The 25697-nt window shown below is 42.8% G+C and overlaps 1 protein-coding gene and 1 long non-coding RNA gene across 11 annotated transcripts in view; one reads left to right on the top strand and one right to left on the bottom strand.

Annotated features, from left to right (window-relative positions):
- The window catches only part of LOC310757751, a 28745-nt gene extending 17110 nt beyond the window's left edge, over positions 1-11635 (top strand). For 2 of the 4 annotated variants that reach the window (XR_014545451.1, XR_014545452.1), the window contains exons 2-5: positions 4159-4273; positions 8683-9016; positions 9349-10928; positions 11541-11635. This is a non-coding gene — a long non-coding RNA (uncharacterized lncRNA). The remainder of the gene's footprint in view (positions 1-4158; positions 4274-8682; positions 9017-9348; positions 10929-11540) is intronic. The other 2 variants (XR_014545453.1, XR_014545454.1) reach the window with 2 other exon arrangements.
- The window catches only part of TTC17 (tetratricopeptide repeat domain 17), a 54429-nt gene continuing 40234 nt past the window's right edge, over positions 11503-25697 (bottom strand). For 4 of the 7 annotated variants that reach the window (XM_083601348.1, XM_083601347.1, XM_083601350.1 and 1 more), the window contains exons 18-25: positions 25045-25301; positions 23846-24011; positions 21762-21882; positions 19371-19530; positions 17985-18068; positions 15775-15894; positions 14802-14945; positions 11503-12527 (exon numbers count right to left, since the gene is read on the bottom strand). In XM_083601348.1, coding sequence (XP_083457474.1) covers positions 12396-12527; positions 14802-14945; positions 15775-15894; positions 17985-18068; positions 19371-19530; positions 21762-21882; positions 23846-24011; positions 25045-25301 — 1184 coding nt within the window. In that variant the 3' untranslated portion in view covers positions 11503-12395. Of the gene's footprint in view, positions 12528-13772; positions 14595-14730; positions 14946-15774; positions 15895-17984; positions 18069-19370; positions 19531-21761; positions 23207-23644; positions 24012-25044; positions 25302-25697 lie in introns of those variants that run through there. The other 3 variants (XR_014544968.1, XR_014544969.1, XR_014544970.1) reach the window with 3 other exon arrangements.

The following is a 25697-nucleotide window of genomic DNA, read 5'->3' as shown; positions in this document are numbered from 1 at the left end:
TTGAAGCACTGCTGAATGAGGTGAATAGAATGGTAGTGAGAATGCAGCAATGGAGGGTGTGCTTCCAGATAACTGAGGTGATGTGTAAGTCCTATATAAACCATGGTTAGACATTTCTACAGATGTTCATGGGAGTGAACCTCTGTTGTGCCCACAAATTGGCACGCTGATCTGGTGTTACATTGGCACCATGCTAACTATCATTTGCTATTTTCAACTAGATAGATTAAAAATAAATAAATAGTGACTCATGTTACTGGACATATGCCATGCATTTAAACCCATTTCCAAGAATTAGATGGCGAGTGGTAAACGACTTCTCTTGCAATTTAATTATGTTGCTGGCTGGAGAGTTGTGAGGTTTTAGCATTAGGTTACCAGGTATCATGTTTTCGTATTCACAATTAACAAATGGAGAGAGCAAGATGAATAGGGGCTGAAGGAAATCAGCTAAGGGGAATCTCTGATATCGTGGTCATGGCAGCAGCCCAAAGATTATAACTCAGGAAACCAGGGGTTTTAAGCTTCTTGGCTGAGGTGCTGCATGGTCTTCTGGCTTAGTGGTTAGGATCATCAACCTCAAGAATCATAGAATCTTGGAGCTAGAAGGGACCCAAGGGTCATCTAGTCCAGCCCCCTGCAATACAGGAATCTGAGCTAAAGCATCCATGACAGATGGCCATCCAACTTGTTCTCCAAAGTGTTTTGCAGAACAAATAATTTGGTGCATTGTGCGGATATTTTAAACCTTTCACTTTGTGCCCTCTTGTTGAACATTTAAGCCTCCACACTTCAACGTGGACTTTTCTGAAGCTCTTGTGTCAGTGTATGTTGAGCTAATAATACACGGTAGCAGTACCCAAGTCTTGAACCAGTGATCAGATTGTCAGATTCTTTTTGTATCTAAGTGGACCATCAACCCTCAAAAACATTTTTGAAAGTCCTGGCAAATATTGTCTACTGTCTGCCAGGGGGCGGGGATGATCTAAAAAACTTGTTTACCCTCATTGTACCAAAAAGCTTTAGATACGAATCACTTACCCGAAACTCCCAAGTAATCTTAGCAGTCAAGGGATAAGCAAAGTCATCATATGGATTGGTAATTGCTTAAAAAGCAGGAAGCAGAGAGTAGGAATAAATGGACTGTTCTCCCAGTGGAGGAATGTAAAAACCAGAGTTCTCCAAGGACTGGGATTAGGAAAGGTGCTTTTAAAATGGTCCATTGTGAGGAATGAGCAGTGAGAACAAGTGGCCTCCAGGTCTGCTGATGACACCAAATAATATATTTAAAGTGTTTCAGACAAAAAAGGGATGAGGAGGAACTCCAAAAGGATCACTCTGAACTGGGAGAATTGGCAATAAATTGGCAAACATGGTTAAAAAACTAACATGTGTCCAAATTTGAGGCCCTCTTTGAGTTTCAGGCTTAGGCCAAATGGCCTCCTGCCCCTACTGTGATTGGCCCAGGCAGTAGTAACTGTGAATAGGTGCAGGGCCTTCCCCTGAGTAAATGAAGCAATTGCTTCAAATGCTGATGCTGAAATTGGCACCAATCCTCAATTTTTTGGCAATCCTTTGTTGCTGCCACTAGCATCCTTGGAAGTCTTTCTTTACTGATGCCTGACAGCACTAACCAGAACTCGGAGAATGTTTCATGCCTCCGTCTCTGGTTCTTAGTACCCTTTCACTTTTGCAAGATCCCCAGCTGCTGCTTTTCTGCTGGCTCTTATCTATCCATCATCATTACTGGCCAACCCAGTAGATGTTCCCGTGGCTGAATATACTTCTTTGCTGGGTCAGGCACAGTGCTGTTTGACTCCCTGGCTGTGCTAGTCCCATCAGCTCCATAAAAAAACAGTAGCTTTATCAAACTTCTGTCTTGTCCCCCACCCCACCTCAATTGTGCACGGTTTGAAAAAGCAATCTTCGATACTGAACTTCCAGTAGAAAAGTTCCGGTGAGAAGCAATGCCAGCCTTTCTCAACCTTCCCAGAATGCAAGACCTCAGGGTAAGCCCCTCTTATAAGCAAAGTAGGGCAAAGCCCTGCCAAGATTCAGAATTCACCAAAACTTCCAAAGCCATGGTTCAGTCTTCCTCCTGTCACACAATAACATTAATAAATTTTCAGTGGTGGAAAGACTTTCTAGATCAGGCCTGCGGCCCTCCAGATGTTTTGGCCTACAACTCCCATGATCCCTAGCTAACAGGACCAGTGTTCAGGGATGATGGGAATTGTAGTCCAAAACATCTGGAGGGCTCAAGGTTGGGGATGCCTTTTCTAGATGGTTCCATCCAGCTCCTCTGCCTGGCCGATCACTAGCAGTAGATCTGACCCCTGTATCCAAGGAAGGAAAAACAACTATCTCACATAGAAAGGGCTCAGCTTGGGGTAGGTGGGAGCAGTGATGGCTCTTTCCCCAGCCTTTCTTTCTCTCGGAAGCTAAGCAGGACAAGCTCACAGAGAGAGAGAAAGAGAGCACAGAGGGGTGCTAGTTATCTTATAAAGGTAAAGGGACCCCTGACCATTAGGTCCAGTCGCGGACGACTCTGGGGTTGCAGCACTCATCTCGCTTTATTGGCCGAGGGAGCTGGCGTACAGCTTCCGAGTCATGTGGCCAGCATGACTAAGCCACTTCTGGCGAACCAGAGCAGTGCACGGAAACACCGTTTACCTTCCCGCTGGAGCGGTACCTATTTATCTATTTGCACTTTGACGTGCTTTCAAACTGCTAGGTTGGCAGGAGCTAGGACCGAACAACGGGAGCTCACCCCGTTGCGGGGATTCGAACCGCTGACCTTCTGATCAGCAAGCCCTAGGCTCTGTGGTTTAACCCACAGCGCCACCCGTGTCCCAGAGTTATCTTACAGTTTTCTTCAAATTTAAGTTCAGAGCTGAAGGTTTAAAAATGCTGTAGATCTTCTTTCTTTGCATCTTTTTTTTCTTTAGCAAAGTAGGAAACCCTCCCTGTTGCTTCTCTGGTTACTTATGAAGACACCTGGTCTTTAGGGAAATCACTCTGAGTATGTGCAGAACCAATGCATGATTCTGATATAGTCTAGTGCTAGCACATGGGGCTATTCTCGAAGCAGTGCTCCTATATCTGCTATCGTGGCTGTGCTGGATTACTCTCATAGCAACAGATGGAGTGGGAGCCTTCCTTGTAGGGCTGAAATTCAGGCAGTCCAATCAGTCATATTCCTTTTGTCCCACTCTCTGCAGAGGTCACCCAACAAGGTAACCAAAGATGACTCAGTACCATAGTCAGACCTGTATCAGATTGGAATGGATCTAAATCTGTGCTATCTAAGATTATTTGCAGCTGCCCCACCACAACCCTCTCCACTACCTTCCCCATGAAGAGAGTATTTGCAACTGGTCAATAGTTGTTCCAGTCCAGACCTGATTTCTTTAGAAGTTGCCACACAACTGCATCTTTCAAGGCAGCAGCAACTAGCCCCTTGCACAATGAAGCATTAACCATGCTCTGGGCTCAACCAGTCAGACCTCCTCTTTTGGATTTAATAAGCCAGGAGGGACAGGGATTAAGAGGGCACATGGTGGGATGTGTTGCCATTGGCACCTTGTCCCCAACGGCAGACGGTGTGAACTGAAACTGATCCCACAATCACCAAATCTGGCATTGGGTACTTCAACTTGAGCTGATTCAACTTCAGAGTCAAGATCAAGTGGAAAGACAACAGAATACAAAAAGTACAATCTGTGACTAGATGAGCCCTGGGGCCCCTTCCAATTTTAGAATTCTATGATTCTGTGTCAATTTAATTTGAATTTAAATGTGTGCAAAATGACCCTTCACAGCAGCAGTGATGTAGTGAAAGGGGAAATCATTGTCTCTGTTCACACTAAAATGAATAGAAATGAATTTAGTGGTTGAAGAAAAGAATGAGAGAAAAGAGTGATATACATGAACCTGAGGTAAAAGTAGATGGGTGAGATAAGAGATCTTAAGAAAGGGCAGATCACTGTGGAATAGATAACAAGCTTCTAATGAATGGTGTAGATCAAGTGAATCTATACAAATGTTCACACGTTCCATGTGATCCTAGAATCTGTATTGGTGCAAGATCTGGAATTTGTATAATCAGCCCTCGACATCTTAGGTATGAAAAAATATAACTCATATCTCCTTTTGCAGATGCCATGGCAGTTCTTCATCTTCACCTATCATACAATTGGCCAGAGATGAGTCCAACATACACTCTGTCTGAATTTCATTTTGCAACATCCATACACTGTGAAGTGAGTAGGTAGTAAGTACATTGACTAATTTTGTTTCTGTGTTTTGTGTGTGGGTAGGGCAGAGTCATTTGGGACAGTATGCACTTAAAATTTCTCCTGTGTAATCTCCATTTAATCAAAGACCTGTGGAGGATCATGATTGTGTCACTGGATAATCACTTCAACAGAGGCTGCTATGTTGACATAGATGGTTATTATATGCTGCCAGGAATATGTATTTTCCATGTCATAAAACTTCCCACATGGGTTCATGGTAATTTCATGCCTCTGAATATCAGTCACTGGGGACACAAGCAGGAAAGTACTGTTGCCCCCAGGCCTTCATTGTGGGTTTCCCAGTGCCATCTGGTTGCCCATGGTGGGAAAAATGTTTCTGGACTCGATCTACCTTTGGCTTGATTCAGAAGGCCTTTTTTATGTTCTTAAGGTGTATGCAAGTTCTCTTTTTCTTTTTCTCCTCCTCCCTTGTTGCCACAGAGAAGATTCCAATAAGCTGTTAGCATAGTTGCAACCTCAGTGCTGCAGTTTTGTAAGAGGGAGTGGCAACTAGATGATGGGGATTCTATCTCCTGTGATATGTTGCAACCATTATGGTCAATTAGATGCACCAGTCTGCAAATAGCTTTTCATCCTATTATTTGGCAGATGTAGATCTGAGATGATACAAGTCTTCATTAATCGCATCTCTATTATATGCTTTAAAATTCTCTGATGAAGGATGCCACCGACAGGATTGCAACATGTGTTCCTGCGATGAGAGAAAAGATATTGGGGAACTAGTTGAAAAGACTTTGTTCTCCATTTTGTTGGGTGTGTGTTGGAGCTCTTGCTTATTTAGCACACCAATTTTAGACTCTAAATTCCTCTCCCTTACTTTCAAAACAATGCATCAATAAACACATGTGCAAAAAGAATTAATGGATGGAGAGTGATTCCCCCCCAACACATCCATTAATGTTGCATACAAAAATCTAAATGTAAAGAATCTAGGTAGCAAGATCAAATGTATTTGTGGTTATAACAGAAGGAACACGAAACACACGGCAAAGCAGATACGTCAAGGCTGGCTTTCCTGGGTAAGAAAGAGTTAATCCCTGTGGGGTTTTCATGTACGTCAGAGCAGGTTCCTGTCTGTGCAGCGCTCAGCTTGGATTGAGAGCTTTTGTTCCTTGTTATTTTTCATGATTTCTTTGCATTTAGTGGTGTGGGTTCCCCTCCCTTCCTTTTTATAAGAACCACACTTTAAAGCATGGCAACAGAGGTTAGATTTACTGCTGTCTTCTTTTTCCAGTGAGCAGGTACTTAGTATACATAGGGAAGGCAAGGCACCACCAGCCTTGGTTCTCCACTGCTTACGCTTTACGCATTACAGTGTTATCATCACAGCCTGCAGAAAAGACCACACCTTTCCCTCCCATTTACATTTTATTTTAACTAAAAAGAGAAAAACGAACATTTTTAAAAACGTAAATTTTTTTTAAAAAAATGTTAAAAAATGTAGTCCACATCAGAAAAAAAACCTAAACTGACAGAATCATGGCATTTGTAATCTTCAGAGCGACTGAAAATGGACCTAACATCGTATCACAGAATAGAGGAAACTTCATTATCCTTAACAACAAGGTTCTATAGTTTCTATACCAGTTAACTGCAAAGGGTGACTGTTAAATGGCATTTCAATCTTGGAGTTGCTCCAGATGATCCTTCACGTTCACTTACACTTCTTCCAAACGTCCAAAGCAGCATTTAGATGTCGATACGACACACAGTGCAGAGATACCTGGGTTATGGAGATTTTGGGTCACTCCTCACAGGAGGCTTTTAAGGCATACTGCACATCTAAAAAGTTTTATGTATACACCTAATCATGTAACGTGTGTGCATGACAGGTGTCTTTTTTCCCCAGCTGTGTGGGTGAAGGGTGAACTACACAACAGGAGGCTGGAAGTGACTACATCTCCACACCTTGTGTAGACACACACTTGCTGCTATGTAATGTGTGAAGAGGTCTATCTGTCTCAATTGTCTCATTCAATGCAGAAAAACCTGCCTTTGTAGCTAGCTGTGTAGCTTTGCTTCCATTAATGCCTAGTCACCTTGGTACCAGGTGTGAAATGGGGGATAGTTGGGTATGGTTATGTATAGAGTCTAGCCTAGCTACGAACAGCAAAGCAACATGTTTCAAGGACAGGAATCACTAGTTTGGGGTAGCTAATGCAATGCCCTCTTGACGTTGTTGGACCCCAGCCTCCACCAGTGCCAGCTGGCATGGCCAATGATCAGGGATTATGGTGGGCACCACGTTCACTACCTGGGCTGTAGCTGAAAACTATTAACAGGGACAAAGGCATAAGACGGGCTGGTAAATATGGACATGGATGGGGTGAAATCCACAGGACAATTGCCTGAGGAATATATTGCATTGGAGGACAGACCTTTCCTGACCAGATCTCTTTAATTAATGTTTCCATTGCTAAATTGTATGACTCAGTGGCGTCGGGGAGCTTTTCACTGCAACCAAATTGTTCTGATTGCTTAAGCCTCTGGAAGGATTATGAGTGTGTGTTTTAAACTTCAGCCTTTTCTGTCTCGGACTTGGTTGCATGAATCTTTCTCATCCTAAGTACATGGGAAATAAGGAGCTCCTTAATATTCACTGGGCTGTTGTCTTCATCGGAGTTATGTCTTCTGTTCCGATATAGAGCCAAAGCAGTCCTTTTAGAATGGTGCCCTCTTGTGCCAAAAAAAAGCATCTCTTTCTCTGTGCAGCTAGGAACATAAATGCTCTATCAGATTATTCAAAATTTCCACATTCCCCACTTAGCTTTCCTTACTGTTTTATATGCATCCGATGCCTACAACACAAGACCGAAGTATGCTGCCAAGAGTTGAATTAAAAAACCTTTTTTTTTAAATATAAAAACAAAACATGAATTAAGTGAGGTGAGATGGGAGGATGTTGCTGGGGAACCAGGGAAGGAAGAGGTAGTGGTGAGCACTTTTAGGTTTATAAGCAAGCTGAACACTCCTCTCTCACACCGACTCCCAACAAATGGGCAACAAGTTCAACTATGAATGTATTAGGAAAAAATTGTCACCTTTGACGGCAGTAAGATGTCTTTCATTCTTTATCAGTGGGATGAGGATGGAGGGCAGGAAATCCCTTTTCAGGCCACCTTCAACTACATATGGCAGAGGAATCCCAAACTTAACCCTCTTTTTGAAAAAGACCAACCTCCCCCCCCCCCCGCCTTCCTGGTGTCTTTAACTGTAATCTTTCTACAGAGAGCAAAGGACAAAGCCAAAAACAAAATCTACACATTAGAATTTATCCACATTTCTAATGACCTTTCCTTGGCTTTGATTTTTTTATTTATTTAATATTGTTATCCTCATGGATTTAGCTCTTGCAGGTGAGTAGAGGCAGCTTATAGAGATGAGTATTTGTCTGTTCTGCTTATATCACAGCTGTGCTTAAAATAGGATCCAGCTGCCCCCTGGAGGATTCCAGAAGTGTTGACTACATTTTCCCTTCACCACTTTTGGCTGCTCTGCAGCCTCATAGTTTAATGTGGTGTTGGTGTGTACTGGGGAAAAATTCTTCTCATTTCTAGAAATCTGCAAGCCTTGGATTTTCCAAGATAGGGAGGCACCATGCATCCTTGGAGTCCTATATTGTTATGTGCTCCTGGCTTCTCTGAATAGTAGCAGAACTTTCGGGGTTTGTCCAATGGCATTTCTGTAATATTTATTTATAAATATGCAAAGGTGGTGACCAGCAACAGCAAATCCATAACCAGTCATTAGATCCTCAGAGAGGCAGCCTTGTGCCTCAAGACACCCCCAGTTAGGGTGGCTGTTCATTAGTCGTGGAAATCTAGTATAAAAGATTGACAACCCATACTGCCCTTGTGAAATGGCCACTTTCTACTTATTTCCATCAAGGGTCCTTTAAGTTATAAAAATTCAGGAAGATGAAACTATTGTGTGGTCAAGAGTGTTTAAACTCAGGTGCTTAGAGAAGGAGACTGTGTAGGATAGTATCTCTCATGTGTAAAAGAAACCCTTTCAATGGGAAGATCAAGTTTCTTCCCGTGTAAGGGGCATAAAGAAAAGATGAGGTATCTGTTTTTATGAGTCACTTATTAGGTTTGTTCTGAAAAAGTGAACAGACCTTATTTTCCTGGAAAAATGAGCACACTTTCAAATTCTTGAGTTTTATTACTTATTTTCACTCCAATCTGTGGAAGGTAAGCATGCCATTTTATCAACAGATATACAACATGTCTATATATTGTTACGCACTATCCCAATCTTCTCAGCAGTGAGATATTCCAGGGTCTGTGTTTACTTTTGGAAAAACGAGGCACAGTAGATATTGTGGTGTCTTTATGATACAGTATATGGTTTATTTACACAGATATATAACCTGAGTTTTCGATGGAGAGGTTCCCAGTACCACACACCAAGAGCGCCTTGCTTCTTCCCAAGATGCAGTCCTGGATTCAAATTGTCCTCAGGCATCTCTCTGCCTCCTGCTTTCTGCTTGTCACATTACTCCTACCTTCTAAGCTTTTGGCCCACATTGCTTCCTCTCGCTCTTCTCTTAAGCTTTTGGCTTTATCTCCTAAGTGAAAGAGTCCCCACCCCTCTGCCATCTCTCAAAGAGTTTATTTGATGCTTTGTTGTCCTAATAGCCCATTCCTCAGGTGACTACCTCAACACAGGAAGCTTAGACAAGCTTAAAGGTAAAGGTAGAGAGACCCCTGACCATTAGGTCCAGTCGTGGCCGACTCTGGGGTTGCAGCGGTCATCTCGCTTTACTGGCCGAGGGAGCCGGCGTACAGCTTTCGGGTCAGGTGGCCAGCATGACTAAGCCGCTTCTGGTGAAGCAGAGCAGCGCACGGAAACACCGTTTACCTTCCCGCCGGAGCGGTACCTATTTATCTACTTGCACTTTGATGTGCTTTCAAACTGCTAGGTTGGCAGGAGCAGGGACCAAGCAACGGGAGCTCACCCAGTCACAGGAATTCGAACCGCCGACCTTCTGATTGGCAAGTCCTAGGCTCTGTGGTTTAACCCACAGCGCCACATGCTAATTCCAGAAGATTTAGGAGCATCTAATACACAGGCTTAAATACACACAGGCGTAGCAGTTTTAACACTGAGCCTTAATTAGATTCTGATACCTACTAAACCCAATAATTTAGGGTTTAGCACCCACAAACTCATAATAATATTGTAACCTGATGCCTATCTTTGATTAAATTCTACAGTAGTCCCATATAGAAGATCCATGTAATCTTCTGAAATATGCATGAACATACATCAGTTTCATTTCTGATGCCCCAAAACATCAAGAAGCATGGAATCAAATCTCATGGATTCATCACCTCATCATATTCCTTAATGGCAGATGTTGTAGGCATGGGCAGACTCTATGCTTGTGGGATTTGTTTTTATAAAAACTCTTGAGATCCACCAAGCAGCGCTAGGTACAAGGTAGTGGTTGGCAAAGGCAGAAAAATGGTTTCTCAAGTGGTGGAAGCAAGTGCAATGGGAACAGAAAACCGGGTGCAAGAAAGCAGACCTCCAGACCATTTTCCAGAGAAAGAGCAATGACCTGATCTGCCAGAATGCCATGATTGACCTTTCCTGCTCTTCAGGTGAAAGAGACTGAAAGCTTCTTAATTGTTTTGGGAAAATATCATTTCAGTATTTCTCTCTGCTGCATACAAATTAGCAATATGTAAGTTATGGATTTACAAAAAAGGTGAAGGCACACAACCCCGAGTTTTACTGGTTACTTATCTAGCAATGCAATAGTGTTCATAACTTAATGAAAATGGAACTTGGTTCTAACTGTGCATTTCTGTTTACAGGTTATGTTGCAGGACACTCGAGAGAGGGTGCCTCCCGCCATACTTCATAGGCAGGGTCTCCAGGCAGAAGAGTGGCACTCAAGACCAAACCAGCAGAGCCATAATAAGCTCCTCAACCCCATGATGAAAATGTTCATCCCACCCCTGGAATCTCAGGAACCATGTAGAAAATTTTAAAAAGGAGTGGGGTGAAGAAAACAACCTCAGGACGAACAAAGGCACTAAATATCACATATGACAAATAACCAAGGCAAAGAATCAGAAAAACAATTCTAGAAGGCAGCAGAGGACAACAAACTAGAGAAGGAGAGATAACATAAGGAAAAAAGAACAGTGATAAGCTGCAGGAAAGGATCAATCGGATAGATCCCCCCTGCCCCAAGACAAGAAAGAAAAGGGTAAGTCTGGAGGGAAGGACAATTCCACCTGGAAAAGGACTTGAATAGCTTGAGTCATAGAATGGGAAGGGACCAGCCCCTTCCCCTTTAGTCCAGCCCCCTGCGATGCAGGAATATTTCACACAATGTGAGGCTCCAACCTACGACCCTGTGATTAAGACTCTCATGATCTACTGAGCTATAGATGAACAGTTCCAAGGACCCTACTTACCAAGTCCAATGGGAAGGATCATCCTCACTACAGAATGTCCTCTGACCTAATCTGGCAAAAATGTAATTATACTAGTCCTCACTGCTTTGCAATCCAACAATGGCAATGAGTGTTGGAGCAGATTTCCATGTGTGCTTATCTTGCTGAAGCTGAAGATGCAGGCTGGATGTGCAAGGTATGTATGGTGATGCACCTGCCTACCATATTTAAAGGAACTTGTGAGCCTCTGTTTTGGACCATCAGTTGTGACCTACATGTACGTCTAGCTCAGTGGGAGCCACTGTCATTTGCGTTTTCAAGCCTTCAACAGTAACTAGGGTCTGGCATGCCTGATCTCCAAGTTGACATTAGGCAGGAGCTGGCTGCTCTTAGTTCCTAGTTGATCATATGTAATGAATGCAAACTTTTAGAAAGATTTTGCAATATGTTGTTTGCTGAGGAGAAAAAGTCTGAGGAGGGGAGTCTGCTCTAGGGGTGTAAGCTTTCCCTGTGTCTTAAAAGTTCAGACACTGCTGCATTCTAATTTGCAGCACATGGACAAGTGTGAACCTATTCTCCCACTCAATGCAGCTGGAAGTGTGTGGAGTCAAATGCCCAGAGAGTCACATATAGAACACAATCCAAAGACCACTTGTACTCCAGTGTAACAAAGCTGAACCTGATCCCTATTGTACATTCAATACAACTTAAGGCAATTGCACCACATTTGTTGTAAAAGACATTTGACTATATAAAAAGAGAGGCCAGCATTCTCTTCATTAACATAATTCTTTATTTTTGTTCCAAGTTATGTGCCCTTGTTGATTCAACAATGAGACATGGAGCTTCAAGTCCTTCACTGATCAAGGTGGGAACTGATTTGGAAACAGACCGTTTGCCTTGTTTGCTAAAATGCTCTCACTTTCTCTAACTGGTAGAGTCACAGAGCATGTGGACAAATGCCTTTAACATTTGCACCTTGCACTCAGCTGGGTAAAACAAAAAATTAGTAAAGACAGGCTAAGGGCTGCAGTGGGTTTCACATATATATGGATATAAAATCTCTTAAATAATGTTGTGTCTTATTTCCCTTTTCTTCAGGTAACCAAAATAAAAATGATTTTACAACTAGATGTTGTGCTTGCCGCTTCTCCTCCTCCCCCTCAAAACAGTACAAAAAAGGGTCTGCAGCCACCTGCATTCTTATCTCACAATCAATCTCTGAGCTGGTAATGCTGTAATATGGACTGGAAGAAATGGTAAAACGTGAGTTTCTGATGGATAAAAATCTTCTTCCTACGTAGTGTGTCTGGTGCAATGATGTGCTTTGCATTTTCATAGATATGCTAGACAAGAAGCAGGTTACATTCTATGCTGGCACCAATTTGTTTTATGGAAAAAAAATCTAAGGATGTTTGGGTCACAGGCATGTGGAAAGTTTCTGGGCTCAATATTTAATTATACAGATGTTTAGTAAAAATGTTTTTTTCTGTAATGCTTCCAAGAATGCTTCCGTTTCTGAACAATAAAAACAATCCCAAATTCTTAGTTAAAATCCTGGTTTCCCAATTTATATTAGCACACCTCATTACAAGCATAATAGTGAAGAATGATTCGGTTGTCTTTTAAAAACAAAAGGGAAAAATGAAGAAGATTGTGATTTTTAAGGAGAACGTCTTTCTTTTTTCATGAGTAAATGACACTGAATGGCACGGATCCGATTCTTCGCTGGTGCAAACTCGGGTTGGAGTTTCAATGTTGATTCATACCATCTCATGGCTTTCTCAAACTCCTCCTGTAGGGCCCAGATGCAAAATGATTAGTGGTCAAAGTACCATAAGCCCCAGCAAAGCACCTACCAAACAGGTACCATGCTATTGATAGCAAGGCTATGGTGTTGAACATCAGGCTAAATTTCACACTGCTGCTAGTTGGATCGAGCCAGGAACAAAAACAACAGCTGAATTCTGGCACCTTTCAATAAACCATAGTTTAAAGTAAGCTTGCAAGAAACTAGGTATTTTTTATAAATAACTGAAATCAAATAAACTTGGAAGTAGATGCTTTGAATCTCTTCCTCGCAGCAATGCTTGAAAAGGGGAAGGGGAAAGGAAGTCTGCGGCCTGCTTCTGCTAATTTCTGTAGTGCTAAAATATGATTAAGGGTTATATCCAATTGGGTCCTTTGTGTAAAGACATTAAGTAAGGGGCCTAAGACTCAATATCTTACTTTTGTGTTACGGTAGCCACTGAAAAATGGGAGTTGTATGCACACTGTTTCACAGGAGAAGCTATTTGTGCAAGGCAATGCACTGTATGCATCGGCTCAAACTACACCGGCAGTGCATAAGAAGCCAGCATGCAAACTGCTTCCCTTGAGGACGAGGGTTTTATGTTTTTTTTTGCCAGTGACAGTGTCATCAAGGTAACACAGAAATTGGCCTGAAGTCATGGAACTAGTTTATGGCTCCTCAATGACTTAGCACAAATTATTTCCAGTTTAGCATTACCTTCAGGAAATGGAAATAATATGGTCACATTTTGCTGAGGGGTGCAGATTTTTAAGTTTTTGTTTTTTTAAAAAAGGCTTAGTTTTTTAATGAAAAAAATTAAGAATGGTAAAAATCAGTTTATGAAGTATATTGTGTCAGGAAGAGATGGATCACGTGGAATTTTTACATGTCAAGACGGGACAACCAGTTGCATCATATTGGAAAACTAAAAGCAACAGAATTTCACGGCGTCTTCAGTTAAGATCTGTTTTCCCCTTTGCTACTCCTTGCTATTCTTACACCGGAAGAGAACACTTCTAACCTGCTAGCATTCTCATGTCAAGATGCTCCTCACAGCCAATGTACTCATTCATGAGGTTATTGCACTCCCTGATGACCCAAAAACTCCAGACTCAAACATTAGACTGGCAGAAGGGCATGACTGGTCATTGGCTGATCCCACACACCACTGCATTTTGTCCCTAATCTACGCTTTATTTGAATGCAACTTCCTACAATTAAGGCCAGAATTTTGACATTAATAACACCTTTACATTTATCAAAATGCAGAGTTGCTGCCATTTCTGCAATTGCTCCTATGTTGACCCGTCTTCACACAAAAACTTCTATCAATGTTGGTAAGGCATCGCTTGTGCGTTATGTGAACTTGCTGCCAGCAAAACTTAATGGATTGATGTTTTCCCATCTATTCACAACTGTGTGCATTCAAATATGTGTAAAGGCACACTAAGATATACCCCTTATCCTTGTTCAGAGTAAGAATGACCCTCCCAGCAGATCATCCCAGACAGGAGGAGCTTTTTATTTATATTTTTTAACAAAGCCAGCCAGTGCCTCTGGTGGCTGCTGGAGATATGGTGGTTGCCAGGGCAACAGAGAGTGACATGGGAAGAAGACGACGACCATGGTGCTGTTTCCAGGTTGCCAGTGATGCAATGCTCTTTAATTGCCTCCCCCATCAACTGAGATGCTTCTGCAGCCCACAGTGTCCTATCAAATGCTAGCCAGGCTTCATGCCGAGGTGGAACAGGTCACGTGCTATGAGGGTGCCTAAAACTCTACTACAGGAAGAAAAAGGAAGAGTGGCATGACAAAGAACAGTGCAGGACGCTGCCCCCACCCTTATTGCTTGGGACTGGGGCGGGCAAGCACCACAGGCACCAAACCAGAGAGCAACTTGATCAGAATTTGGAAGCTGGAGACACCCACATAGCGTTTTGAGAATTAGCCAGATGATATCAACTGTCAGAACCAACAAAACCAAAAGGGACAACTCTCTACCTACCAGCTACATGACCAATTGCTGTCTTCACATACAACTGTGGTTTCTCTCCTTGTTCCTAAACTCTACTTTTTAATGTTGTATTTTAATTTTGTTTTTAAGTTGTAATCATTCAACTTGTTTTTATTATTGCTTGTAAGCCGCTCTGAGCCTGGCCTTGGCTGGGGAGGGCGGGGTATAAATAAAAATTATTATTATTATTACCTATCTCTAACACTGGAGCATCAGGATGCTACGAAAGGAAAGGGAACCAAATCTAATGATTATTCACTTACCATTGCTACATAGACATTAGCCAATGTGAAATGATTGACAACAAAGTGTGGGGCAATTTCTACTGCCATTGTAGCCACAATGATGGCATCATTCCAAAGCTTTGCATTGTGAAAGATGTTTGCTAGGCTTATGAGTGGCACATCCTGAAAGAGAAGAAAAGTGGAACAAATCTAGTGAGAAGAGTATGTTGCTTTAGGCCGAATCAGGTCATTGGAAATGACAGCTGTTGAAAGAACCGGCTTTGCTTATTAGGGTCAGCTTCTATTTTGGGGGCCTTTCTTTTCTTTTCTTGCATTCCCAAGACAGATTTTAATGTATAATGGCAAAATGAAATGACAACTGTTTAACTGATAGTGTGCCAACAGAACTTCCTAAACAAATAAATCATGCTGAGATTATGAACTGTCCAAAAGGCAGTGCCTTTTTGTTGTTGTTTTTGGGAGAAAGAGTTTGGTAGCCTGATATCCTGAAAAGTCCAGGTCATCTATGTGCAGGCATGCAGCTGGTTTTGTGTTCCATTATGGGAGCAGAACTTAGCTAGCCTCTGTTGTGCCTACTGCAAGCACACAAAACACAGGTTGGATCCAAATGCTCTCTTGCATTTTTTTTGTTTTGGGAGGTGGACGTTTCTCCAGCTATAATCTTCCACACTGCACTGCACACTGCCCTCTATCCATAACAGCTTTCCAGTGGGGGAAGAGGCTGCAGCCAAGAGCTGAAAACAGTAAGCCAATCTTATTATTGTGAGCGGAAGTGTTTCTGCCACACTTTATATCTATTTTGAAGGCAACTGGAAGGCAACTGTAGATGATTGCCCTAAAATACTTTAAGGTCTTGAAACTTCTGTATTCAGTTATTTATTCATGTGGGAGATGTTCTGGAGGCATTAGTAACAGTGAAAGCACATAAACTTAGACACACAAACTGAAAGCTGGAAATCACAGACAGGCACACAGGTAATATAACACTTACCTTCATATGATAGGGAGTATGATGCAGAGCTTGCCGGAGGCAGTCAATTGCTTTTTTCCCTTGACCTTTTACCCTCCAGTAAAGGGCTGCCATGCTGGAGAGGACCCAAGAGGTTTGATTCTGGTGTGGCATAAAAAACACAAGTTGGGGTGGGAGGGGGGACAATATCATATATCATTCACATTTGCACAAGGACCTCATTATTTTCCTTCATCCATCCTAAGCGTATTTAAAAATTAAGGCACTTAACAACTTAGTAATGCACATCTTGTCTATGTAGACAACATTATATCAAAGGGTGCTAATGGATGTCTGCAATGGGTACAACGGCTATGTGCTTTCTTCCAAGAGCAGAACCTTGTATTTTGCTTAGTGCAGAAATGCTGCCACTCTTTGGTGATTTTCAGTAACTATTTTAACTACTGGTTAAGAGTTCTGTTTCCCATGAGGTGTTTCGAAGGAGTTGGATGGTCGGAGATGGGGTGGTGGGGAGAATAAGCCTGGGATGAATGCCAGCAAGCCTGTTTTACAAAAGGACCAACAAAGACTCTATAATCTCTGAAAAGGTACATTTAGGGCAGGGGTCACTGAACTTTTTCAGCAGGGGGCTGGTCCACTGTCCCTCAGACCTTGTGCGGGGCTGGAGTATATTTTGAAAAATAATAATAAATATGAACGAATTCCTATGCCCCACAAATAACCCAGAGATGCATTTTAAATAAAAGGACACATTCTACTCATTTAAAAACACTCTGATTCCTGAACAGTCCGTGGGCCAGATTGAGAAGGTGATTGGGCTGCTTCTGGCCCCCGGGCCTTAGTTTGCCTACTCATGATTTAGGGAGACCCGAGACTCTGGTGCATTGCCAAAGGGAAATGGTAAATAGGCGCCCTTTGACAGTGTAAGAGGTTTCTGGTCTAATTTAGGGTGTTTTCCGTTTAAAATAATAAATATAATACTGAAATCGACACAAAGAAACATCCAATTTACACCATTTACAAGAATGTACCACTTTATAAGCAAATTTTAAACAATGATTACTATTACAATCCAGAATATAATACCCACAAATAAGAAAGAGAATAATAATGATTTACTAATGCATGTTAGCTTCTGCTTTCCATTGTTTTATCATTGCCTTTCCTCAACATACTGCGGAACCTCCTCTCATACATGTCACCCCTTGGAATGACTACTGCAGTGGGCTTTATTTGGAACTGCTCTTGAAGAGGACTCAAAAGCTTCAAGTGGTGCAGAATGCTATAGCCTCCCTCCCTGAGAATGTAAGGAAGTTGGAGCATTTTAGCCAGCTTCTGGGCTCAGTTCAAGTTACCGGCTTTAACCTTTGAAGCCTTACAAGCCTTCCGAGATAGCTCTCCACATATGTGCCCCTTTCCCATCAGCTAAGGTTTTCAACAGGTCCTCTGCTGGCATGGCATCATTATGGGAAGTAAGGATGACCTCCACAAGAAGCCAAGCCTTCTCAGTCACTGACCCCAAATTGTGTTACCACTCCCCAGAAGTCTGCCAGAGTACAGTCATACCTCGGGTTACAGCTGCTTCAGGTTGCGTTTCTTCGGGTTGCAGACCACCAAAACTTGGAAGTACCAGAACGGGTTTTGGCGGGTGCGCAGAAGCGCTAAATTGCACTTTGCCCATGCGCATAAGTGCCAAATCACAACCCACGCGTGAGCAGACGCGGGTTGCGAACATTGTGGGTTGAGAGCATGCACCCCGCACGGATCACATTCGCAACCTGAGCGTCCACTGTAAATCACATTAGAGAGGCTGCAGGAAGGTGTTCAGTTGATAAATAATGCTCCCAATGATGGCTTTAATTTTATATTTGTTGTTGATTTTTAAAAATGTGTATTGGAAGCCACTTTATAAGAATATTTCAAAGAGAGAGAATCTAGCCTTGCGGTGGTATTCAATGTAGCACTCTCACAATTGTTCTGTCTGTGCAAGTGTCCCAGCTTGCCAGACAGAATGATACCTCCTCACCCTGTGTACTGTTCTGGGATTTCTCCCGACCACCCCAGAGCCAATTTTGGGGTGTATGCAGGGTCAGTAAGGGGCGGGGAGCAGAAGCAGAAGCCCTGATTTGTATCGCAGGTATTGAGGCAATACTACTGGTTACAGAGATGGCTATCAACCAGGTAAATTTAAGACAATATGAACTTGTAAGCTCTTAGTTGTGCACACCTACCTTTTCTAGAACTTTGGCTATTCGAGTCCCAACTTGTTCTAAAGACTGTGGTGGATAATGGTCTTTCCCAAGATTCTGCAACACCTGAGGAACAAGAGAAGGCACCAGCTTAGGGTAATACAATCAATGCCATCTTAAAATCTGCATATTCCCTTTCGAAGATAAAATCTGTTCCGTTCCGACAGGCAATGTGCTCTTATATCTGTGTATAAGCTTTCCGGCATCCTGCAAATGCAGCTACATGAACCAGAAGAAAATAATAACTTCTATTCTGAAAGTGATGAGAAGCCAGGTCAGTGTCTAAACAAGGGTGTTGTGCTTTCCAGATTTTGCTGGACTACAACTCCCATCATTCCTGGCCATTGGCCACATTGGCTGGGGCTGATGGGAACTGGAATCCAACAGCGGACGAGCACCATGTTTCTTATCAGTGACCTAAGACCATTCAGTTACTGGTACTTCTGCTAGATAGTCTATATGTGGCAGCTAGACTGGTGACTGGGAGTGGCTGCAGAGACCATATAACACCTGAAAGATCCTCATTGGCTCCCAGTATGTTTCTGAGCACAATTCAAAGTGTTGGTGCTGACCTTTAAAGCCCTAGATGGCCTCGACCCAGTATACCTGAAGGAGCTTCTCCACCCCCATCGTTCAGCCCGGACACTGAGGTCCAGCTCTGAGGGCCTTCTGACGGTTCCCTCCCTGTGAGAAGTGAGGTTACAGGGAATCAGGCAGAGGGCCTTCTTAGTAGTAGTGCCCGCCCTGTGGAACACTCTCCCATCAGATGTCAAGGAAATAAGCAACTATCTGACTTTGACATCTGAAGACAGCCCTGTTTAGGGAAGTTTTTAAAGTTTCATCGTGTTTTAATATTTCGTTGGGAGCCGCCCAGAGTGGCTGGGGAAGCTTGGCCAGATGGGTGGGGTTTAAGTAATTAATAATAATAATAATAATATAGAACTTTTGCCTGATTTTATTTGGGTTGTTGGGGGAGTCGGGTTCATGGAATTCGAACTTCTGATTCACTTGAGTCACATGGCAGGATAGCTCAACAAAGGTTCGTTCTGTACAGGCACACCGTCTCAAACCACAATGTTGTGCATTAGCACACCATTGGCATCGAATAAATGTTGAACAGAGGCAATATGAGCACACTTTTCATACTGCACATCCTTTCCCCACAGGTGTCCTGCACATCTGTTTTAATGCTAAAGTGCAATCTGGAAGCACAAGAAACCTGCGTTGGCACTGCCATCTGTCAACATCTGTTTCACACATGCTGCTAAACTACCACTAGCACTGGGTAGACAGCAATAGGAAATGTTATCTGCAATGTGCAAAGAAGCTTCTTACCAGTGTGTGTGTGAAGCCCACAGGTTAGCCTACCTCTTTTAGCTGACTCTCTCCCATGTAATGAAGACTAGCCCGATTGGCAACACCTTGAAGGTGATCCAAAGTATGCATGCTGGCAGGTAGGTTGGCATTGCAGAGAGGTTCCACGGCAGGTTCCTGCAGCTGGGTTGCAAAATCTATGTGTTCTGTAATACTAGAAATGAAGGGAAGGCCAAATCTCATCATAAATGAAGTATTCAGAGAAAGAGGTTGAAGGAGCAACAGTTCCAGGGCAGCAATAGCTTCTCCACAACACATTGTATGTCTGCACTCTACCAGCTGATTTCAAGTTATTTATTTAGGGTTTTTTAAAAAAACATGTTTCTACAGTGACTTATAATTGAACTCCTCCCAATAGCTTATAAATAAAATTTAAAACGTAAGTAAATAAGCAGCAACGTTAAAACTCAGCACTAAAAATCCATTCTTTAGTCTAGATGTTAATTGTATCTTAATACAGACATCTTATGAGGCACACCCCAGGGCTGGCTAGTTGCTCCTGTACCAGCCTTACATCGGGACTGAGGACTGGCATGTTCCTTTTGCTTCTACCCCTTGCCTCTGCGTTCTGGAACAACCATTTGCACTGAGAAAGTGGACAGCATCCCAAATTATTATTTGCGTGATTGTGTCAAAACTTGGAACATCTGAGCCCACTGTCTCCTCCAAGTACAGCTATACTTTGAGTAGTCTGTCAGTCACTTAATAATGGATTGATATATGCATCTATTTCATTGCCCCGATCCTCCAAATGAAACAAGTTCAGCTAATCAGCTTTGAATGCTTGCACAAGTCTTCTCAATTTTCAATGAGATTCATCTTAAGATAGTAAAGAGAAAAAGGAGCTTCCTTTAAAAAAAGGGGGGGGATAGATTTTATCTTCATTTTAGACAAAGAACTTTTATTGCAAAATACTCTTATAATAATGTTTAAGGGAGAAGCAGGCTACTCAAATCTGTCGCTACCATTCCTTGCAAAATCCAGAAATTACTTATGGAGCAAGAAAACAACTGGCAGCTTTCCCAATCCTAGTATGTGGATATGTAACAGCAAGCTTCCAAATCCTTCATAATGCATTCCTTTAGCATTAGGTTTCACTTTCCCACAGTAAGATGGTATAAATGATAATACTGCCAATGAAACTACACAGGCGTTAAGAAATCTGTTAATAAGCCAGACAGTAAGTTCCAGAGTTAAGAGATTGTGTTATGACATGATTCTTGCTCACTTAGCATTGTATTATATCAACTGGGCTTAGGTCCTGGCTTTAGCAACAAAAATTTCAAGCCAGCTACCTGAGAATATATTATTTTAAAAGTGGCATTCCACACTTGGCAGCAACTCACACAGCTTTCAGGTTAAGAGAGCTCCAAATATGATTTAAAAGTTGAGACGTACATATAAAAATACTCAAGTTAAGATACACTGCTGCTTTAGTGACATGCCACCTGAACTATGGCAATGTGCTCTATGCGGGGCTGCTTTTGAAGATGGTTGACAGAATGATACTAGGACAGAATGTGGCTGTCATAACACTGAATTTACGTTTGAATGTCACCATCTTGAACATTTATCTAATAACCTGACTACCTCACTGCTCATTCCTAACCCCACATCATTTATGAACCGTTGTCTTTTAAGTTCTGCAGGGCAGGAGATACTGCTGGAGGGCACTGTTAACAGATGGTAACATATTGTGCGTTAAAAGAGACAAAGGTGATTATCCTGGGATACTGTGGATGACATGATTATGTAAAAAGGTAAAGGTAAAGGACCCCTGGACAGTTAAGTCCAGTCAAAGGTGACTATGGGGTTGCGGTGCTCATCTTGCTTCAGGCCGAGGGAGCTGGTGTTTGTCCACAGACAGCTTTCTGGGTCATGTAGCCAGCATGATTAAATAGGTATCGCTTCTGGCACAACAGGACACCGTGACAGAAGCCAGAGTGCACGGAAACACAATTTACCTTCCTGTAGCAGCGGTACCTATTTTGTCTACTTGCACTGGTGTGCTTTCAAACTACTAGGTTGGCAGAAGCTGGGACAGAGCAAAGGGAGCTCACCCTGTTGCGCAGATTTGAATCACCAACTTTCTGATCAGCAAGCCCAAGAGGATCAGTGGTTTAGACCACAGAGCCACCTGCATCCCTTTTATGACAAGATTAGCCTCCCTATAACAGTGTGGCTGGAGTAGGTAGAGTTCAGCCCATAATATTTTAGAACATTGATCAGTCTTCACCAGCCTGGTGACCTTTAGCTGTTTTGGATTCCAATTCCCATCAGCTCCAGTCAGCACGCAGGGAGGGCACCCAGCTGGTGAAGGGCACCACAGATCATCTGTACTGGTTTGTGCACTAACCCAGTTTGTTTTCAAGAAAAAACACTCACTCGATATTTTTAGCAGAAACAGCAAGCCATGTGCTGGCTACTGTAGTAAGTTCTACTCTGCGAAGTTTTATGCACTCATCAGGACTTGGCCAACCCAAGCTGCGGTAGTCTCGCCTTTTCCCTGGAAAGAAGCAAACAAGTTTTTAGTATTAAGTCTGAACACAGCCAAAATATGCAGTGCACACAGCAAAATAAGGGATATTGCAGCTGGCTAACTGTTACAAATAACTGCTCATGTGAGTGTTCTAATCATGCAAACAGGTCAACATCTGAAGTGGGAGACATATAGAAGATTATGATGGATACAACTTTTTGAACAGCAAATTGTGAATAGACCTCTGCTGCTCATATCTATGTATAGAGACATAGGAGTCAACTCCTAGGGGGTGAGGGGTCTTCGGCCCCCAATACGTGAGGGGGCTCGGCCTCCCCAAAGTGGATGGGCATTGCCATTCAAATGGTGTGTGTGCACTGTGTCATGTGGTCGATTATGTGGGGCGGGGCTTGCCCCCCCCAATATTTTATTCAAGTTGGTGCCCCTGTATAGAGATGTGGCTTGGTGTGAATGATTTTTTTTACTGTCCAGCACAGGTGGATTTAGGGGAGCATGGATACAGAGCCTTGGGGGCACCACAACTATTATGTAAAGTGGAAGGCAAAAGGCAGGGTTTGGGCATTGAATTTTGGCATCACACAAGGCGCCACTCAGCTCAGTCTTAGTTCATCAGACCAAGAGTCCTGGAAGTCTCTGCTGGTAAGTGTAGTAGTATTACCAAAAAAGGCAGCAAATAGACAACACAGGTGGAAGAAACTGGCAGGTGTCCCTTAGGAAACAACAGTCCTATCCCTGCTTTGCCATAATTCTGTACATCCCATCCCTACTCTGGGGTTTAGGACCATCTATTTTTTTGCTCTCTTGGCCTTGCTATGCTTGGCTCAGGTGGTGCCTTGCTCCCAAGTTGCATTCAGCCATGGCATTTGGCATGGTTGCTTGGTCTCCTCTTAGTCCCAGGATGGTAACATGAATGCTTCTCCAACAAAATCATGCTACTAAAGAGAGAATGAGAGAGACGATGGTAGCTTAGGTGGCTCAAATCAAGAAGCACTTTAAATGCCTTCACCAACATGAATACAGCCCCTGCTCCTTATTATAAGATAAGTAAAAGGAATAAGATAGCAATTCTTATAAGAGATACATACTTTCAGAAACCCAAGTTTGACTCTGAGCTTTACTCTGAAGTAATTTAGACAAAAGGTTAATTAAGCCCAATGCCACATTTTAACCCATAGAACCTCACAGTTTTGTTACTTGCTTCTCCCTAATTCACGTATGATGAATATAACCTGTGGAGTCCTCAGAACTTAAGTCACACTTTTATTTGTGTTCATTCCGCTCGCATGACTGTGACTTTGGCTATTGGGAAATATTGTATCATGTTATACATCTGTCAGGGAACTGCCATCGGAGCTAGAGGCGGAGGGAAGGCTCCAGAGGGATGCCGGAGAGGGTCCCAGTAGGGAGAGAGGCAGCCCATCTGCTGGAGAAGGAAATCAGCGTAACACCAGTGGAGAAGGGGGGCAGATGGGGGAATTGGAGAGGAGGCTCCAAGACTCCTCGCCGGAGACCAGCGGAGAGAGTACGGGTACTCCGCTGCCCACACCCTCCCTGCGCAGAAGACTTCCGCGCAGGGAGAGTAGGAGGAGACTTGGCGTCAAAGAACTTCTTTGCTGGAAGAAGTTCAAGAAACGCCCACTGACGGATTCTGCCAGCGACTGAGACAGCCACGAAGCTAGAGGCTGTCCAGACAGAAAGGGTTCAACCAGGTAACCTAGCCAGGAGTGGCGGCAACTTACGCACGAGCAACCCCTAGAACCATTACAACATCTAACACTGTTTCATTGACTACAGCAAAAGGCTACACTGTCGTTTCAGGACAGAAGGATCAACAGACTTACATTCTTTTTTAAAAAAAGGTTCCCCACTCCTCACCTATGTAATCATTTCTTATGCTTCACTTGAATCAATCATGAATAAAACACAACCTGACGCTCTAAAAAAATAATAATCCTCAAAATATATATACCTGGTGGTCCTGGGGAGGGTATTTTTGGCCCACTGATCTCCAATGCCATTTGGTAAAGGTTATCATTTTCTCCATTTACTCCCTCCTCTCCATTTTTTCCTGCTGGCTCTTGTGGATCTAGGTTTTCCGTTTTGGGTTTCTTTACACGTTTTACTTGGAATGTTATCTGTCAAAGAAAAAAAACATCATGAGGGTTAGCAACCAAATATATCAGGCGTGCTGTTGAGAATAAAGAGATAGCTGGCTTTCGGTGGTCTGAGTTGATTTCAAGGACAATTTCCAGACAGTTTCTCTTTTCCCTCGATCCCCTGGCCCTCCTCCTTCTGATTGCATTTCATTCATCAAATTGCGCAAGTATATAAAAATAATTCACTTAACACAAGGTTGGGCAACAATTCAGCACTGAGGACCACACTAGCAAGAGATAATCAACACTGCATGGAGAGAGTCTCATGGGTGAGATAGAGAAGTCTGGAGGGCCACTGGGTTTGTGGTTCGTCACCCCTGTCATAGGACTAACATGGCGAGGGTAAAGAGGACCATAGGGTGAGTATTCACTTAAATTTTACTCACAGAAGACCTACTGAAACTAATGGAAAACTAATGCAGTCATGTTTATAACATTTTATAACAATTGACAATTACAATTGATAAACATCAATGAAAACACACAGTACAGCTGAGAAACAGAATTAATATACTATATATTATATACATCAGGCAATAATAAAAGGTCTAATAAAGAATGCTATATTCAAAATACAACTTGCTCTGTGATTGACTTATTGGAATGGTGAAGCAAAATGATCATTGCAGACTCAGAGGAGCAAACAGGGAGGGACTATATAATGGACTATGTTAAGCCTTTTCTAGCCACTTGATATAAACTACAGGAACCAACGGGCAGACAATGTAACCGATACAGAATTTGAGTAATGTGTTCTGAAGGTTTGGCCCCCTTGTCATGGACTTTGAAGAAGCATGAACTCAGGATGAAAGGAAGAAATGAGCTAAGAGGAAGCCATGTCTGGCAAATCCTCACCGTGATCAACTACCACCCAGAAACCTATGCCCCATGGGACACACCTTGTGTGAATGTTCTTTCATGTGATTATCAGCATGCCTGAGCAAGGCTATAGATAACCCAGAGACACTGTACAAGAAATACACAGCTTGACCTTGCTGATGGGAGTTCTTACCCATTCAGTTTCATCATCGTCATCATCTCCACAATCTCCAAAACAAGAGCTGGGAAGTCCGTCCTGAGAACCTTTCTTGAGGACACGGATCCCTTGCAAGTCCATCCGATGGCCTTTTACTTCCAGTGCCCCCTCAAAGGCTTCAAGGGGCCACGAATTTTCAAACTCATCAACCAATGCCAACATTTCTTCGGACATCTGAGCATCTCCCAAACTCTCCACTTCTTCTGAACCATTGCTTTCGGCAATGACGGTGCCTGCAAAGGGGGAGCGACAAAATAAATCACTCGGATCAAAAGCTGTACAGTGGTACCTCAGGTTAAGTACTTAATTCGTTCCGGAGGTCCGTACTTAACCTGAAACTGTTCTTAACCTGAAGCACCACTTTAGCTAATGGGGCCTCCTGCTGCTGCCACGCCGCCAGAGCACGATTTCTGTTCTCATCCTGAAGCAAAGTTCTTAACCTGAAGCACTATTTCTGGGTTAGCGAAGTCTGTAACCTGAAGCGTATGCAACCTGAAGCGTATGTAACCCGAGGTACCACTATTATAATTAGGCTTAGATGCCAGACAGGATGGCATCACACTTCTGCTTTTGCTTATGACTAAACTAATCCATAACCTTTCCTTGCCATACATAACAGCCTATATATG

This window comes from Podarcis filfolensis (assembly GCF_964270895.1).
Source record: "Podarcis filfolensis genome assembly, chromosome: 1".
NCBI lineage: Eukaryota > Metazoa > Chordata > Lepidosauria > Squamata > Lacertidae > Podarcis > Podarcis filfolensis.
The sequence above is the reverse complement of the archived record's forward strand: the minus strand, read 5'-3'. Positions and strand labels throughout refer to the sequence as shown.